This window comes from Xiphophorus maculatus, chromosome 3 (genome assembly GCF_002775205.1).
Source record: "Xiphophorus maculatus strain JP 163 A chromosome 3, X_maculatus-5.0-male, whole genome shotgun sequence".
NCBI lineage: Eukaryota > Metazoa > Chordata > Actinopteri > Cyprinodontiformes > Poeciliidae > Xiphophorus > Xiphophorus maculatus.
Window position 1 is genome coordinate 16009527 of NC_036445.1, and position 19536 is coordinate 16029062.

At 39.4% G+C, this 19536-nt stretch overlaps 2 protein-coding genes across 2 annotated transcripts in view; one reads left to right on the forward strand and one right to left on the reverse strand.

Moving 5' to 3' along the window:
* The window catches only part of LOC102218112 (probable assembly chaperone of rpl4), a 33507-nt gene extending 30487 nt beyond the window's left edge, over window positions 1-3020 (forward strand). The window contains exon 11 of the mRNA XM_023331605.1: window positions 124-3020. Coding sequence (XP_023187373.1) covers window positions 124-294 — 171 coding nt within the window. The 3' untranslated portion in view covers window positions 295-3020. The remainder of the gene's footprint in view (window positions 1-123) is intronic.
* Window positions 3021-13904: 10884 nt separating this feature from the next.
* The window catches only part of LOC111608208 (G patch domain-containing protein 8-like), a 52934-nt gene continuing 47302 nt past the window's right edge, over window positions 13905-19536 (reverse strand). Inside the window, exon 5 of the mRNA XM_023331644.1 lies at window positions 13905-18557. Within this exon, the coding sequence (XP_023187412.1) occupies window positions 14732-18557 (3826 nt within the window). The 3' untranslated portion in view covers window positions 13905-14731. The remainder of the gene's footprint in view (window positions 18558-19536) is intronic.

Here is a 19536-nt window from a genome sequence, read left to right on the forward strand (position 1 = left end):
CCACAAGGCTGCTGAAATAAATTGACTCATTAGACGCAGCTGTATGAAAACATTCCCTTTTTCTGCTCCACAGCAATTTCCATCCTTCAAGCACTCACATTATCTGCTTTTGTCTCCTTGCAGCTGTACAGTAAGCTGCGATGCGACGACCAGCCGATGCTGGATCATGCAGAACAGCTGCTGGGCGAACTGGGAGGAGAAATCGAGGAAGAAGACGAAGACCCAGCTGTGGACGACGACTACGAACCTTGCAGTGACAATGAAGAGGAAGTAGAGGCCCCCATGGAGCACTGACTGCACCCCATCATGTTTTCCTTGAGTTTTTGTGCCCTCTTCAAAGTGCCTTTTTGTACAGGCTTTTCAAAGATTAAATTGATTTGCACAAACAGAGCGGTATTAAAAATCTACTCAATCTCTTTCAGTTAAGTTGCTAAATGCTTTTGTCGAAATAAGTGCATACTTGAGTAATGCTTCCCCTAATCTTCTCGACAGATGCCAATGAAAGAAATTAGTTTTTAGAGGTTTAATTCTCATCAGCAGCCCTTGAATGCTTTACCTTCACTGCACACCCACACAGTTTTGTACGAGCGGGAATGTACCGCACGTACACAAAACAAAAGCACAAAAGAAGCATGTTAATTACTCTATCCTTTTTTCCTCAGCACAACAAGCAGAACTGCTTTTCCCTCTAAGCATTGTCAGAGAAACCCAGTTATTAACACTTCATGCTATTTTTACATGTGCTGTGATTTTAATGCCTAGTGTTTATGTAAATGCTTGATTTTTTGTGGTATTCAGTTTATGCTTCATGTGTCTCATTTTTTTTATTTTTCATTTTTGGGGGGTTACACTCAGAGACTTCAGACAATAGAGTGAATCTGACATTAACTCATGCAGAGTGTATCTCTCGCTCGCTTTGTTGCCGCTCGAGTGTTCAAAGTGACTTGCATAACCGAGAAACGAGCAACTGACTTTTTAACACAAGTCTTCACATAACGTCCTTTTAATAGTCCCACAGTGTTAAGGACATAAAAGCCTGGGTCTGTACATTGTGGCATACAATTATTTCCTACAATGTATGAAATATGTAGTGCAGCACCATGTAAAGGCTTAGTTCTATAAATACGTTTGCTGTTTGTGGCCAAAGGTGTTTGAGAATGTCTTTGGCCCCAGCAGCTCTAAAGCAAGTATTGACTGTGTACCAATTTACTCTTTCAGCACAGAGAAATTAGTCTGAAATGTTTTCAAATCTCTACTATAAGCTGTACAGCCACTTCTGGCTTCAAATCTAAAAGATAAATGAGAACAATTGCCTTTGCTCTATTTAGACCTAAAATATATTGACTACACAATTTAATTAGTATCTGTTTAAACTCAAATTTAACAAGACTAGATTAGATTTTGATACAATTCTTGTCTTGACTATTTCGTACTTGTAATGCAATTTTGGTGCAAGAAAGCATTTCCAAACAATGCATTCAACGTTTGAAGTTATGATGTGACAAACGGAATGGAGAAACATTTCTTAGGCGCTGTGTGTATTTGGTCACTGGACTTCTGAATGCTAAAAGAACAGTCACATATTATGTAAGGTAACATGAGACACTGCTCACAAAAACTTGTTAAAAGGCTATGAAAGCAGATTCATAAAAGTATTAAAATGCAAACTATAAAATGTGTCAAGATTGATGAAAATGATCCACTTAAAATATTACTGCACATTATAGTTCAGTGCACTGATGACTCTGGCAAAGAAATGGTTATTTAATCTTTATAGACAAATCATTTATTTTATCACTTCTAAACAGGGTGAGCAACCAGTTCACTACGTGATACTTTGGACCGATAAATATTTTCTTGATTTTTTTTTTTGTCTATTAAATGTTTATCTTAATTGGTATATCCTAAAATGCTACTAAAGATTTTTAAATGGATCTTTGAGACAGAGGTATATTATTTTTTCATCCATTTTTTTTTAGTAAAAGACAGCTTAACAACAAAAAAGATACTTCTTTACGTTGCTTTATTATGTATTGAGAGATACAGAATATCTCTCAATAGTAGGGTAAATGAGATACCCTTGATCTCATTTAAGATTATGAAAAACTTAGAGCCTCAATATAAATGTTTGAAATGTAGACAGAAGTGATATGTTTCTTAAGTTTAGTTTTGGAATGGATGGACAAATGCTTCTGCAATTGTTTGTACTATCCTAAAAGCACTGTCTGCATCAGCAAAACATTCATGTTTAAATAATTACCATTTCTGATACTTATGTTGGAAGTTGTTAGAAGACACCTGGTTCCTCTGACCCTTGCTAAGGGACATTTCACCAAATGGTACCGGGGTGCATAAATGTTTTAGTTTTTCTATTTTTGGAATAGCAGAGAAAATCTGCTATAAATTTTAATTAATTTGTTTTTAAAATTCTCTAAAGTTGTTGGTTGCCTGATCATAATACCCGACTAGAGAGCTGCAAAAATACATTAATAAAAGGCTTAGATTAATGTAGCAACATGATGATGAGTGTTGGTAAATTTTTGTTTTGTTTAGTTAGGTATCTCTCCATGTCCTATCTCTGTTAGTACACACAACACACCATGAACATCCACAGCAGCGTGGTGTCTTTGAAAAATCCCAAACCTGGTAAAAAAAAAAAGAGAGTGTTATCAGAGATCCTGTTGCAGATAGTGACCCTGCTGCAAACTGAGAGGCCTGGCAACCATTTGATACCCTGATCTGAATCAGTTTTTTTTTGTTTGTTTTTTTATGGAGCATTAAATATACCCCAGGAGGGAAAAAATTGCAAATATAATGTTTTCTCTGTGTGTGTCCATGTGGTAAAAGTTTTGCAGATTTATGAGATGCTTTACTTGTGGACTAGACTTTTTTCTCCCATATCCATGTCTGCTGTGGTTAGTGTACAGGGATGCACCTCTGCAGGCCTTGAAGAACGACTACCTGAAGCCATTCTGTCATCCAGCATTTTCGTTTTTCTAATTAAAGCAGGCTCTAATGTGTCTGTGCATTTTTGTGGATACGCCTGTGTGTTGTGGCATGTGTCTGGACAGCTCATCCGCAACAACGTCTAATTAATGACTCCTGTGGGGGTGAGTGAACTCAGGCGGTCAGCCATGTCTGATAATTCTAAACTGACCTAGTGTGAGAGGGGCCTCTGTGGACAAACAAAGCCTCAGGTGATCTGAAAATCCTTCAACATAATCTCACCTGTATATCAGCTTTAGAACTGCTGGGGTATTTTCACTTGCTGAGAGGTCACTAGGGAAAGGATGCACATTCTTTTCCAGGATGTTTTGCACTGGTAGGCATCTGTTTTTCCAGGGTTCCTTCAAATTATGAAATTGGTGTAAATATTTTTTTTTTGACCCTGAGTAGTACAGGAAAAGAAAATGGAATAAGGACTAATATTTGTATTTCTAGACCTGCATTGTCATGTGAATATTGTGAATTGCTAAAAAAAATTCACTGAAAATCCAGATTGTTGTATGTTCAAAAAACCTCTTAACGTTTCCTGAATAGGCCTATTTCTGGAGGCAATATAGAACAAGTGATAAACGGCATGTTTTTTTTAAAGAAAACGGAAGAATGTACCCATCTATCTACACTACATCTGTGTTTACCTGTTTGTCCATACATACATACATCCGTCTCAAAAACAATGGATTTGTTTTTAAATGAAAAGTGTCAGAAACCTGAACTAGCCTAAAGGTTAAAATGGTTCTCAATGCCCAGAAATACCATAAACCTGTATTTGCAGATTGTAAAAAATAACAAATTACCTGGCAATAACTGGATATAAAGTAAATATCTGAACCGACTAAAAGACACACATCATTTTGCAGTGCTAGCTAATTCCTTGTGTGTAGTCATACATAAATCAAATTTGTCTTTTTCAACCTATAGGCTATGTTGAGCTATGTTTAGAGACCTCAGCAGTATAGTCATGCTCATTCTCCAGGGAAGCCAAACCTTAATTAGTGTTTGTTTGTGTGTGTGTTCGTGTATGTGACTTTTTTTTTCCTCTTTGTAATCAACGGTAATAAAATAAGGAGAGGGGAAATAATCCTGGATTAACAGCTTTAAAATGCACATGTTTCAAAACAACAACTTGATTGGATCCTAATCATTCAAATTCCCTAATATAGCCAATAAGCATACTCATACACACACACCAGCTGAGCAAAGCAACCAACAGTTGTACTTGCATCAGATAAGCGAAATTTCCTAGATGTATGTGTGTGTGTGTGTGTGTGCGCTGTTTATCCTGTATTAGTGTGTCTCACTGACTTAACTAGAAAGTTAAGCGAGGAGCTCCTCTGAAGGGATTAAGGAGGAAATTATCTGAATATGGAGACTTAAAGCTGAAGCCGTTTAAACGGAAACAGGAGGAGGGAGATCTGAGCTGAGAGGACAAAAAAGGAATGTGAGAGGCAGCTCTAATATTTGTACATACTTTCATATGTTCATTTGTGGAAAAAGCCTCCTTGAAGTCACACTCAACCACTCGCATTTGCTTCAAGACCTATAAACAATTTGTTCAATCTTTCAATGAGGCCGTTAAGGCTGCTCTGTGAATCATGGATACTGTGCTTGGTTGCAGGAGCAGTTTATGAATATTCTCAGACGTGACAAAGAGCCTGGAAAGGAGACAGAAATTTAGACAAGCGGGACAAGAGGATGCAGAGGATGAAATTGACACCCCTGACTTGTGCATCGACAGGAAGCTTTGTCTCATCCATCTAGATTGATGTATTTTAGGATGTGGCCATGCATTCTAACTGAATTAATGGCATAATAGGATGGATTGTTATCTAACCCAAGAGGTTGACAGCCACAGGGTGAAGCCATGTATCAAATGATCTTTATCTTCTGCTGTGAATCCTTGTCCTGCAAGGAAAACTTTCTTTAAGATTAATAGTTTTTTTCTCTTTTGTTTACTCTGCAGAAGCACATTGTGTCCTTTAATGAAGCACAGAAATGTTATCTTCATCAATAATCTCTGTTTTTGGTCAATAAAAGTATTTTAAACTGTCCCACTGTGCATTTCTCCATGTTCACACATCTCTGCATTTCCCCAGTTTGTGTGTGAGTTTTGTTTTTCCTTCTTTGTCTCGTGTGTGCACGCGCCACAATCTTGGCTGGGAACATCTGTCTTTCAGAGATAACACAACCAGGGAATTAGCCATGCTGTCTTACAACCAAGCATCACATCTCACTATTACAGCCTCCTTAATTCTCCTCTATTACACCTCTGTGTTTGTGCAGATGAGTGGAAGCAATGTGCTGACAGAGTCAGGTCCTTGGGGGTGGGTCCATGCCAAGTTTAAGAATAATACCATACCAAGCGTGCTACATCTAATCTGTTAATGCATTATGGACACTCCACTCACTGGTCGGTTTATTAGGTTCACATGCGAGCACCAGATTGGACTCTGTGTTTTGGCAACAGAACCTTGATTTAGATTCTGCAATGCGCAGGAAACATCCCTCACATTTTGATCAATATTGACATGATAGCATCATGCATTTGCTGCACATTTCTCAACTGCACATCTGCGATACAAATTTGCCATTATGCCATATCCTAAAGGTGCTTTACCGAATGGAGATCTGGAGATTGCGGAGGCCATTATAGCACAGTGAGCTCATTCTTGTGTTGAAGAAAACAGTTTGAGACGAGTGCAACTTTGTGACATGGTGAATTATCCTGCTGGAAGTACAGATCAGAACTATGCAGTTATAATTTGATGGAAATGGTAAGAAACAATAGTAAGGAAGGCTGTAGTGCTTAAGCAATGCTCAGTTGTTGCTGAAGGTAGCATTAAATATTCCTGTCTTGCAGTAGGGGGTTGTGATACAGACTTTTTAAAATTTTTGGGTTTGCCCCCTAGTCTCGGTGAAAATAATTCATTTTCTGTAACGTATAAAGACATTTTTGACAAACTCTGTCACGTTGGGGCTTTGTAAAAGATCCAAGTGCAGAGATCGACTGTGGCAACAGAGTTCTTTCATCTAGAATGACAAGGTGAACTTAAGGGGGATCCCAGAAAAAGAAGATTCTTGAACACTGCCAAAGTGGAGGAAGAATCCAGCAAAGAAAGACGAATAACTAGGCGCTGAACTACTGAGGAACGGGCGGAAAATAACAAAGAAACTAGATTAACTAATCATAAAAGATGTGGAGCAGCTGTAGCAGAGGGAAAGCAGGGAAACAGGGAGAGGGAAACAACACAGGGAGCTGATCTAAGACTTAAATGGATCTACATACCAAGGGATATAGACTAACACAAATCTATGAGAATACATGAGAACAAAGAAGAGAACCCAAGATTAAACAAAGAAAAGAAAAGGATTTAACCTGTATGACAACAGGTTTCTAACAATTCTGAACACTGAGAAATTATTGTAATAGGCCAAGAGCTATAAATGAATAAGATGAAGTTTAAAACACAAAAGACAACCAAAATCTGACCAAACAAGTACCACAACATTCATAACTTTGAGAATAATGAATATCTTCATTGTCATTGCAATGAAATTAGGATAGGGTATGTCTGTATTACGACAGTCAGAAAGTAACACCCACACTATAAATAAACACTTTTACCCCCAAACCTTGCTTCCATGTGCTCAGTCAGTAATGAAAAAAGGAGCAAAAATTTAACATAGACATGGACAAGTTTGCTATGAAGTAATCTGTGTGGCCTGCGTAGAGTTTTGACTTTACCTGAGTTGAGCAGCAGGTCACAAATACCCTCCTGGAAAAAATGACAAAATATTCCCATGAACATCTTGGAGCTGGAGCTCTTAAAGGTTGTTGAGCCAACATTATATTAAATGTTTAAGAATGAGATATTATTAAACTCTATTTGTGTGCAAAGACAAGTGTCTCAAAAACTTTGGCAACATAGCCGCTTTCTACATTAGAGAAAAGTCTTACAGAAACATGTTTTGGCTCAGCGGCAGAGAGGAGTAAATAGCGATTGGATAAAAAATGAGGTGGTGTTCTGTTGGATAAGGGTATAATTCAGAGCTTTTTCTGGCTCTGAATTATACATAGTGATGCATTGTTTTGAAGTAAAAGCTCTAAACAGTCAGAATCCAATTATCTCTCCACATATCGCACCTGCAGGCAGAGCAGTGTCTCTTGATACATCAGCGGTGGCAGATTACTCTTTGAACTGTACTTTTAGGGGAAGTTCAAAAGCTCAGGCAGAATTAACAAGGTGATGCATGAAAAAGAAATCATGGGAGATGCAGAAAGCAACTCAAAATAACGACCCAACTAAGAGGTCATCAACTGTTTAGGTAATGGAGACCAGAATTTCAGCTTTAACCTTGTCATTTGGGTTGTTTTGAACTTTTATTCTCACTTATTGGTGCAGCTGCAAAGATTAAGTAAAAAGGGGATACATTTAAATTGAACAGTGTGAACAGTGTGTTTTCTGTGCATCAGAACTAAATAAAACTTTTAATGAATATCATTGTGAGAGAAAAATAGCTATTTTTGAAAAGTGACAATGTTGTACTGTATATGCTTTGCAAGTCCGTACAGTAAAAACTGCATTTAAACAGTTTTGAATGAGTGGCATTGAAGGGATGACGATTCCTTTTCTTTTGCACAGCCAGAGAACACAGTGGGAGTCCTGCTCACATGGCTGAATCAAAGAAGGTCAGATTCAAACCATAGAAAATAAAGAAAGGAAGCAAATCAGAGATGTTACACAACCTCAAATACAGTACCTACCAAAATAATTGACTTCTATTAAACTTTTGTCATGCAAAAACCATAAACAATTTGCCTTTGAGATTCATAGGGGACTCAGCAAACATGCTGTATATATGGGGTCTGCTTAAATGTGAATACTTTGCCCTAAATGCAAACACTGGACTTCTCTGTGAACTTGCCATCATGATGGTGAAACTTGGTAGTGGCACTAAAACAACTATCAGCTACCTTAGATGACTTTCATGTCTAAAAGTCAGCTAGTTTCGTTGGTTATCAAAAATGCAATCACTTTCATGGCTCATAAAACTGAATCATTTTAGGTCAAAGACAATTTCGAGGGAAAATTTGGAAGAGGAAAAATGTCTATATTACAGCAAAATTCTCCCAGCAGTTTGCGTGATTTATACTCATATATAAATCCACTCAAGATAAAAATAAGAGAAAACCTTTTGGGTCTGATTTGTGCTATAGAAAAATGATAAAGAAAAGAAGAAAAAATGTTCCTCAAATACACCTTCTGGCAGCTGCTACACCGTTTTGGTCCATTTCATAAAATCAAAATAAAATACAATTAAAAAACTGTATAAAGGATTCAAAATATGTTTAAGATTGCAAGTTTGGATAAGCTGATAGCCTCAGTCACAGTGAGGGGCACTTTTTCCTGATTACAATCCGTGGCGTTCCACACTGCAGACTAACAGTCAGATGTGGTGCCAATAAAATGAATTTCTGCCCAAGCAGAGAGCTCTTTGGGGCTGCTGATGTGTCTGACTGAGTGCCAGATTTAGTTTTTATTCCTCATTAGCTCTCAGAAGCTGATTGACTGAGCAAACTGCTTCCTCTCCATCATAAATCAACCTGCTCTCTGGGAGCGTGCACACGCAGCAGCAAAACATGAACTCACCAGGGGGCAAATCTTGGAGCTTAGGTAATGGTTTAATCAGTCACTGACAGGAAGTACAGTGATATTGTGATTACTAATTTCCACATGACCGCATTGCGAGAGTGTGGGAGAGCTGGATTTTTTCTTCTATAATAAAAGTTCTCAGCACCACCTTATTATTTTCTTCTAAAGAACCCTTTTTTGGCTAATGTGTAATTTTTTCAGCATTTGCTCTTAGAATGCTGCAGTAATTTGAATTCCTATGAAGTGTGGAGAAGAGGGGAAAAAGAAGCACTCAGTTGATATTTTTATCATCTTCCTTATTATCAGTTTGAGAGCACAGAGAAGTTGCAGCACAAATCTGGTAGATCTCTAAATGAAACTTGTAGAGAGACTGAACAGTGGGTTGAATATACAGTTCAGACCAAATGTTTGGACACAACTGTGTGTCCAAACTTTTGGTCTGCACTCAGTTCAGACCAAAGGTTTGGACACACCTTCTCCTTGAATTCAATGAGAAAGTGTGTCCAAACTTTTGGTCTGTACTGTTTATGTTGAAACATGCTAATTACTGCTCTATATTTCAAGCAGTCTGTTTGATCTCTTGTCCCATTGAGAGAGACAGTGGCTCTTTGTCTCAAACTTAAAGGGTCAGAAGGAGGGGAAAACAGACTTAGGCTCTAATTACAGAATCTCTGCAATACTTTTTGCCACCACCTCCAGGCAGGGAGTACATATTTTGTGCCTTGTCTTTTTCTTTGCATTCATGTTGCCCTTTCTGCTATACCCACCCCTAAAACTGTTTGCAAGGCTGTGCTCAGTGATATCATGGAGGAAAAATCAATTCAATTTCTCAAAGCACTCTGGGTAGTCTGAGTCCATACGCCATCTGGATGCCGCTCTGTTCTTGTCTGTGTTCTGTTCCCTGGGAGCCGGCCGCTGCAGCTATCAACTATTTGGCAAGCAGCTTTATTACCAGCCTTGAATGCATAGCAACAGTTACCATCATTCATAACCCTTGGCATGAGATACAAGAATTAAACTCATCTATTTTATTAATGATGCAAAAGGTTGGGTTTTTTTCTACCATTTAATGTATTTTCTGCTGTTCTAAAGCAGCTTGAAGTGAGGCCGGAAAAATCTGTCTTTAAACAAAATCACTTTAATGTTTGGCAATAAGATGCATTCCATATACAAAATGTGTTAGCCTGTAAAGGGCAGAGTTGTCATTTACGTTTAAATTTAGAAAATGGGTTTCACAACTTTCTAAATTGAAACTTTATGATTCATTGGTACCAAAATATAAAATTTTTTACAAGTGAATAAAGTGCTTTGACCTATTTTCTGAATATATACTCTGAATATATATACTACTTCCACAATTCTACACTTCCATATAAAAGTGTCTAAATCACTGGTGCCACAATTGTTATTGCCCTGTTAATATCTTTAAATTATATGTAACTGTAAAAACAAGTTAAGTAAATGAAAACACTAAATATGAAAATACGCACCCCAACATTATTTTATTTTTTTTATCCTTAATTTCTTTTGCGTTATTTCAGTTGTTCAGTGCGATTCCACATCAACCGCGAGGTGGCGTATGTCGCATTGGTGGCATAGAGAAGGTTGGGCACAGAAGAAGAATAAACCTTCCTAGATGCTAAAGGAAGCTCGACATGTGTGTTTCATCTTTTCTCAATCGCAGGTCAGTAAAAATGTATTTTGATGCATCTATATTGGTATCCTTTGAGTTGAAGAGGTTATTAAATCGAGTGTCACGTAGTGAGTCTCGTTGTTCAGATTGTGATTAGTGTTGTGTACAAAATGTGACATGTTTCTGAAAGCTAATTAATTCTAATGCTAGCGGCCTTTGTACGTGTGTGAGCTAACCGAGGGGCAGCTGTTGAATTCACTTTGAATTTATTGTGTTTCGTACTTCTTGAGACGGTTTCCACACTAAGGACATTATTTTAGTGTCTTCATTTGTAAAATTGACACTTCTTTATAGGTTATTGCAAAAAAAAAAAAAAAAAACCCCAGAGAAACAATATTGTTATGACATCCAGTGAGTAAGTAATGGCTGCCTATATGTGAAACTTTGTAAAGAGAAACAGCATTAGAGACGAATTACACCTTATTCAGTTTTGTGGTTAAATAGTAGTTTTTGTGTAAGAAATAACACACTGTTATTGTTTTAAAACAATGAATACAATTAAAAGCTAAAATGTTATAGTATGTTTTATTTGTGCAAAATAAAAGTTGTAAAAGCTATTTAATATGGTTAAATATATTTATTTTGATAATTAAAAATACAAAACAATCTGAGGAAAAAGGACAAAGTATTTGAGTTAAAGCACTAACTAAAAAAAGCTAATATGGTTTAGAGAATTAAAAGCCATCTGTGAATAGATTTTGTCATTTCATAAAATTCATAACGTTAAATCAGTGCTTCTCAATTCCAGTCCTCAGGCCCCCCTGCTCTGCATGTCTTAGATGTGCCTCTATACCAGAACAGCTGATTCAAATGATTGCATGACCATCAAGTGCTGCAGAAACCTGTTGATCACCCATAGATTCAAATCCAGGTGTGTAGCAGAAGGGAAACACCTAAAACATGCAGGGCAGGGGGGCGTGAGGACCGGAATTGAGAAACACTGCGTTAAATGGAGCATGTTAAAAGAATTCTTGTTTGTGATGTACTGAATCAAAGAGTTATCTGTTGGAGTTACCCTGTGATGCCTGAAGTATTTGATGCATGAAGTATTGTATATGGATTATTTTCATTGTGCAGAAGACAAATAAACCTTCCTGTTAGGTGCTAAAGGAATCTCAACGTGTGTGTCTCATCTTTTCTATGTCGCAGAGTCGCACATTGAAAGAACAAAATTTACACTTCAACCTGAACCCGTCCAAGGTTGGTGGGTAACATAGCTAAACTGTATGCTTCAAATTTCTAATTTGTAATCCATGACTTCTTTTATGCTTGGAATATAAAAATGCTTGTAAAGTACGACTGAGGGTCTGCTGTGTTTTGGGCATGTTTTTCTTTCAAAGGACCTTGAAACCTTGTTGAAATGGATTCTAACACTGGATTCTATCTGAAAACTAAAAGCTAGTAGTCATATTGATTTATAATAGAACTTGCCAAATATGTGCAGAAATGCTTCAAAAAGACACAAATTTAATCTTTTCTTGTGGCAATTTCAGTTCCCAGAAATAAAGAAAGCTGAGTAGAGCTGAAGAAATCATGAGAGAGGATGCAGAGTTCTGAACGATCAAGAGAGATTCTCTAAAGATCCTGTTTCCTATATACTCCAACAATGTGAAATGTTCTGAGTGCTTCTCTACTGTCAGTAGGTGGTTGCACAAATTAGTAACAGCAAGGGTGCTGATAATTGTATCTACAGTGATTGTTTAAAAACTATTATTACTTGTATGGATTTTTTTCCTCACTGATTTAGTACACTCAATTTAAAAGTTGGATCATTCTACAATTTTCAGTGGAAGATTTGCTACTGCAATACTGCCTTTATTTATTTTTTATCAGGGATGATATAAATGTAGTTGGCTCTGTACACATTCACCCTGTGACAAGGAGTCAGAGGAAGATACTTCTTCAAATGAAAAAGACAAAACCAAAAGTTGGTTGACTCACACATAAAAGGTGTTAACAACCTCACATATTGTAAATTTGTTGCTTTTTAAGCATGTTTCACCACAGAACTGATTAGCATGTATAATCTCCCATCAAAAGACTTTTTTCCCAATACAGATCTGGGTAAATCATAAATAGTCATTTAGCCTCAGTCTGATACCTCTTTAAATAATTCTCATATATGCTTGAAACCTCAGCAGCTTTAAAGTGCAATGAAGCAACACACTGCATTTCATCAGTGTTGCATGCTCTGCATCATTATTGCGATTGTGTCCCATTTAGTACACTCACCACCACTGACGTTCCAGTTACTGCAGTCTCTCTTGTCCATTTTTATTGACAGCTACAGACATGTTGTCCCACTGGGAGTTTCTGCAGGACAGCTTTGATTTGCTGCTCCATTGCAAGGCAGGCTATGTTAAGAAAGGTAAGATATTGTTCTTCTGACAACATCTTCTAAAATGTGGATTGCTTCATTATTTGTTTCTAAAATTGAAACCACTCCAGAAGCTTCATGTTTACCAGCTTCATCCAGTTCAAATCAAGTTTTGATGTGTATTGGGTGATCCTGTTGGAACACACAGTTGTGTCAAAATTTCAAACATCGATAATTAAGCCTGAATTCATACTCAAAAATGTATCAAAGTCATAATTTCTTTCTCAAAATGTATCTGATTCATCAGCCACAGTCTTCTGTAAATTCATATCTTGATTCTGCTGATGTTTTCATGGGCAGGTTGCTGTCATGGTACGTTAATGCTGGTATGTTTATGCTCTCTTAATATAGCTTGTTGATAATTTGTATCATGTCACATTTCAGTACTGTTTCAGTTAGCAATATGCAGACAACTTGCAGCAAAGTATGTTTTAAATCAATTAGAGTTTTGCTTTGAGACTAAATGTAATGACTGATTTTTCAGCTGGACACTATATAGTCCTCCTTCGCAAAAAAACTGAGCAAACCATGGCGACCAGATCTCTCCTTTAACTGTGAATATCATTGCAGAGTCAGATGCTACAAGGCTTTCTTTGTGTGTTGGAAACAGTATGTGTATATCAACACAATAGTGGGCATGGCTTTAATTCAGACTTCTAAGGTGTTCATGTGAAAATAGATTGTGATTTATTTTTAATTGGTGTGCAAATTTTGACCACATAGCTTACTGTAGTTACAGTTTACATGAAGTGTAAGGGAACAAAGTGGAGTTGAGCTTCAAGGACTTTTATTCCAAAATATTTCAAAATGTCTTTATTAGGAATCTAATTGGATACAGATCAGATTCTTATTTGTAGTTGTGCTGTGTTTACTGCTGTGTTTAAGTGCATTAAATACAGCCATGTAGATTAGTATATTGTCACGAGTGTTTCACTAAGCAAAAGAACAAGCAAATCCTGTGGTTCTTTGGATTTGCAACCAAAACATACTAAAGTTGGATGTACTGCCAATTAGACTTCCAATTTCTGAAGTAAACGGAGAACAGCATTAGCTGTTCTCCGTTTACTTTGTTATAAGACTGTTGGGACTTCTGTGTCAGAGGGCACACATTACATAGATGTTGTTGCAAAACTGCAAAACATGACATGATCAGCAAGAGTCAGACAGATTTTGGAAAAGCATGAAAGTCCCTTTATTGTCACTCACACTTTAATATAACATCAGCTTCATGAACTGTTAAAAGCACTGTGACAAAAAGAAAACGCCATGTCTCAGATTTTAAGTTGTAAAAGGACATCTATTAATAAATGCATTAAGTGGGGATTCATTAGTGTATGAACATATTTTATTTTAATGATTTCAAATATATAAATCTGTGTCCTTCATGATGTAAATTTGTCTTTGGACAGGATTACTCCTATCTCACAGAGAGCTCACATAAGGTTAAAATGGCCGTGCCACATCCCCCTCTGGTCCTTGGTATGTTATCTGTTTGTTGAAAGTCACAGCCTAACCCAGATAACCTGTATGAAATGGAGATAAGCGGGGAGTATTATCACTTTCTCTTGTTACCTTGTCTCTGGATTGAAGGGTACTTCAAAAGGCAGCTGGTCTGCCTGTAGCTCTGTAGGAAAAAGAGAGGATTACACAAGCCCAGCTTGTCTTTGAATAGCAGGTGTACCTTTTCCTTTTATTCTGGGCCTGAATGAGAAATGATGGTCAAAGCACAGAATCAAAGTCTGTTTTTTTCCTACTGTCAGCAGCAGCAGAGCAGAGGCTAACCGGAGATACAAATTTTCATTTGATATCAGTCAATACTTGTTGGTGTATATGCACACATAGAAGTGTGTTTGTATGTGAGTAAGAGTTGGCGCTGATACGAGGAAACCAATAACAAATGCCTAATTTGAAATAAAAAAAGATTTCAGACTTTTCTTTAAGCATTCCCCCTTGTCCTCTTGCTGCCAGGAGAGATTAATAACCATGGCAGCAACTCTGTGAAAATCATATTGCCTTCTGTTGAAAATGCATTGGCCATGATTGGTCTATGAAAGGCCGCGAGTTCAAGGGTTGCAGGGATACTGGGGACAGTGGAGTGAGAGGGGATGTGTGGAAAGCTGGGGCATGTGAGAGGAAGGGAATGGGATGATGGGAAAACAAGATTGAGGGAAGCAGGGAAGTGATGGGGAAAGGAGTAAAGTGAAGAGGATGAGGAAGGGAAGGAGAGAGTGGGGAAGAATGTTGAAGAGAAGTGGATGTGCTTGAAGTGGAGGCTACATGGGGGTCCATAGAGAGAGCTGTGTGTTGTAAAATGATATGGTGAAGATTGGAGAGAGCAGGGGAAGGTGGAAGTGGATTGGGGTTAGGAACTCCCAGAGTCACAGGGTGTGTAAAGCTCTCCTGTGTCATTGGGAGACTGACATGGAATGAGTGCTGAACTTGTCTTTGCAACAAATCTGGATGAATCAACTGAGGCTCCATCAGGCTGTGAAGGGGCACAGGTTTATATTGTTCTTGTGAAATAAAGCAACTATCTGTCCGTGTGCCATGTGTGTAGCTTGTCTCTGTGTGAATATCTGGACTTTCTTGTATCTTTTCCAGGACTTTCTGCATGTGCTCTCTTGCTTGCTCCTGGAGGACACGATATTTGTCCATCTCCTCTGCTGAAAAGCTGATTGGTGTAGTGGTCTCTACATCTGTGTGTTTGTCATCTGCCTTAATCTCCTGCAGACAGAGATTTTGGATACTGCTGGCATTTGACTCAGCAGTGTTAAGAGGACATATTGAACTGACACCCTCTGTTCCAAGGGCCTCGTGGATCTTAGCTTCTTCCTCTCTCTTCTTTTCCAGACTCCTCTCCAGCAGACCCTTTTTTTCCTTTGCCTTTCTTTGGATTGCAGGAAGTTTTCCAATGAGAGGTAAAGTCAACGTCTTGGACCCTGTCTGTGGCAGAGTCTTACTAGGATGTAACTCTGGAGAAGTTGTGTCTGAGATGCTAGTTGCATCGGAAGCAGAGGGTAAGTGGTCTAGCTGTGAACTTGTCTCCTTTAGCAGTAAGTGATTTCTGTCACAATTGAGGTTTGGCCCTTTTAGCCGTAAAATCTGGGGGAATGACTGGGAAACTGACAACATGGAGGGAGTGAATTTGGGGTTGCTGTGCTTCCTTGTCTCCAGGGAGATGTCTGCAAACATTGACGATGCTTTGCATGAGCTGACAGACAACCTGTCTACAGTGATTCCTGAGCAGGTACTGCTTTTGCTCCACTCACAGCTTAGCTCTGACAAGCTGGTACTGCTACAGGGGCTGCAGGAACGTGGGCTATGGCATCTACTACCCTGTGCACCTATTGCAATATGGCAGTTGGAAGGATGTTGGCTTGCCCACCACTCAGGGCTTGAGAGGTGCCTTGAACTTGACCGCCTTGAACCTCCACACCTCCATGTGCTACATGGGCTGTCTCTGTTGTCACAAATTGACTTGGTGCATGAAATGGACCTACTTGTTTCCCTGTCTTCCCAGCTATCACTGCTGCCAAAAGTCCACCTGTCAATGCTGCTCCTGTCCCAGTCTACATCCTCTGGCTTCTCATGTCTCTTGCTCCAGCAGCAAGGATTTGGGTTAAGCCTTCTCTCATGATCCCACTCGGCTGATTTATATTTTGGGCTCCATCCAGTCTTTAACCTGCCTTCCTGACTGCCTCCAGCAGAAGCACCTCTTGTCCACTCCCTCTGTTGGGGGTCTAAAGTCAGGCCTCTGTCTCTGCAGCCTGAGCGCCTCCCTGATTTCCAGCTCTCACCATGAATGAATTCTCTGTCCCTGTGGAAGAGTTTTTTCTTTTTTATCGGGCCGCTACCACAGCTGTTGTCAGGGTAACAGAAGTCAATGAAACTCCTGGGGTTGCCATGGTGACCCCTTTCCCAAAACGCTGTTGAGTTGCATCCCGGCGACAAGGAACGAAAGGAGAAGTGGGACCGCCAGGGAAAAACGGCTGTATCTCCTGCTCGCTCTCTCTCCCCTACTGTGTCTCTGAGCCTGGTGAAGACTCTGTATGGTTCTGTCTGCTCAGTGTCCAGCTCTGACTTGAATTTACCACAGCGGCTCCTATGAGACCTCCTCTTTCTGACAGAGACAGATACTGGCTCTGCCACACATCTCCCCAGGAGACAGTCGCTGCCTGCACCAGCCACCCCCCTCACCCTTTTCTTTCTTTGTCTCCTTTTCTTTGCCCATGTCTCTTCAGTGTCTACTGCTCTACAAACTGCAGAGACAACACTCCTTACTTTGCACTTTGCTAATCGCTGGTTTTTTGAGGACCTTTCTTTGTTATCCTTCTTCTTCTTTTTCTTTACCAGTTTGTGTTTCTTTGTGTTGGTCTTCCTCTTTCTGGGTGACACTTTTGGGACACCCACATGTGACTCTGGCGCTCTGGCAGACTTGTGTATTGTCTCACTCCCACATTCACACCTGGACGGGCTGATGCACATCCCTTGTGTGCCAGGGTGGGTGACAGACTCTAATTTACAGCTCAGGGTTGTGATGGCTCTCTTCCTGATCCCTCCTGCACCCTCTAATCTGCCTCCCGGAGGATTCTGTGAGTTTGTGTCAGAGCTGTCACTCTGAGTAGGGTCAAATGGATGGGGGGCTGCCCCCTCGCAATTTTCCTCACTTAGCATGCACTTTCCTTTGTCTGATTCTGTTTCAGGTGATGGAAGGTTTTTGTTTTCAAGGAGCAGATGTGCTTCTGTCTCTACATTGATATGTTGCTCATTTTTTACCTGTCTGTGTGTTCTAATCTCATGTCTCTCTTGTCCTTGCAAACAGGAATGTGCATCTGCTGTATGAACAGATGGCACAAATGGATTTAATTCACCTGAAAGAACACACAACAATTTTTGTTGCGACTCTCGCAGATCTTCACTGAGTCTTTCTGCAGGTCGAAGATTTGTGCAGAGCGGCTTGCAGCTGTAGGAGATTTGTGGTTGAGACTTGGTAAATTTAAGCAAACTGACAGGCCATCGTAGTCGGGTTGAACCGTCTTTGCCTTGCACGTATAGAAAATCACTTCCCGCCCTCTTTCTCAGTGTCTCTTGGTGTCTTTCTGCAACTCTGTCTTTCTGTGTGGTGTCCATGTGAGACACTGCCAGTGCAGTGCCACATACGGTCATCGAGGTCTGCGACTGTGAGTCTAATAAGTCCTGGCTGTGATTATCACTGACTGCAGCAGAAATAGGAAAACGTTCCATCTGTTCCTCTTTTCTTGCAAGCTCTCCAGGGATTGGCTGCGTGTCCCTTAGCAAGACACTGTCAGAGCTGGACTTATCCTTTTCACTTTCATCTGCTTCCCCTCGTTCTCTGCCGATATCTTCCATTATAGCCTTTACTCTTTCCTTCATCTGTTTTCTCTTCTCTCTCTCCTCCTCCTCCAGGTCAGAAAAGACAGAGGCAGAAGGCTCTAGTCTGGGCCCTCTCCGAGAGAAACAGAAGGACACTCCGAGCCTGCCTCCCACCCGCCCTGTTGTAGGGGAAGGCAGTTGGTGGCAAAAGCTGTGGCAAGACTGTGGATGCAGTGCTGGAGAGTCTGTGTGAGATGGTGAATGGATCAGTGGAGACTCTTGTAGAGCTGTGGCTAAAGATATTTGTGAAAGAGATTGGCAAGAATGATCAGACTGATGGCTGAAAGTCCTGGAGTCTGTAGTAGTGATTTGCTGGAGTTGGTCACAGGCTTTAGAATTGTCCTCTGAGCTGCAACTTCTTTGGTCCACATCTTTTTCTTGCATCTGACTAAAAGCTTTAACTGCACGCCTTAGCCCATAAGTCCTTCTTGGAACTCTGCAACAAGATAAAAAACAGAAAAATATTTTATTTACAGCTTGATTTTTATCAACATATATGACTTAACAGTTGCTTAAAATCTAATCTATGAGCCTCTTGAATTAAATTAAATACTACTTGATGTTCACGGTTCCTATTCCTGATTCCCAGTATGCATTAAATTAAAGGGGCAGTATTATGCATTTTCCAGGCACATAGTACCATTTTATAGCACAATCAAGTAACTATGTTGCGTTCACTTGTTGTAAAAAGATTGTATATATCAAACAACTCAAAAGAAATCTGACATTGCAATTTAAAGCAATGAAATTTGGCCTCTGTCTCTTTAAGAAGCTTCTGCTCTTTCTGACAGTCTGGCTTCAACACATTTGTCCATTAAGCCGTTTACAACGTTATTAGGAGCGTTGCACTTTGAAGTAGTTCTTATGATAAACTCAGCAGATGCACAAGTGTTTGCTAATTGCTGCTGCCACTATTCTGAAGGAGGTGAGTGGCAGGGTTGCTGGGTAGAGGTGCGCTGTGAGGCTGAAGCTCGACTTGGAGACTACAACTTAGAGTAAGAGCTGTGTGGAAAAGGAGGGCTCAGTGAGAGCAAGTACCCTCTGAATGGCTGCCATAGGAGATTCAGTAATTTCTCAAGCAAGCATAAAATAATGAAAGCAACACTCCAGGTATTTTTTTTCATGCGGGAATAACATGACGTAAAGCTCAAACAAGTCAATTTTACAAAATACCCCCCCATTTAAATACAAAGCCCACCCCCACCCATGTTTGACATTTATATTTTTCATATACCATTTAAGTGAAAAATTTGCAGCAGAAAAGCAGTGGGATACAAACGCCTGGGAGCTGAGGTCTCAGAAAAAACTTTCACTGCAATCTTAGAAATAATTCTAAGAATTATTCTTTCTAAAAATTTATTTAAGGTATTTTTGTTTGCCATTAACTTAGGCAGATGGATAGTGCCCTAAGTGCT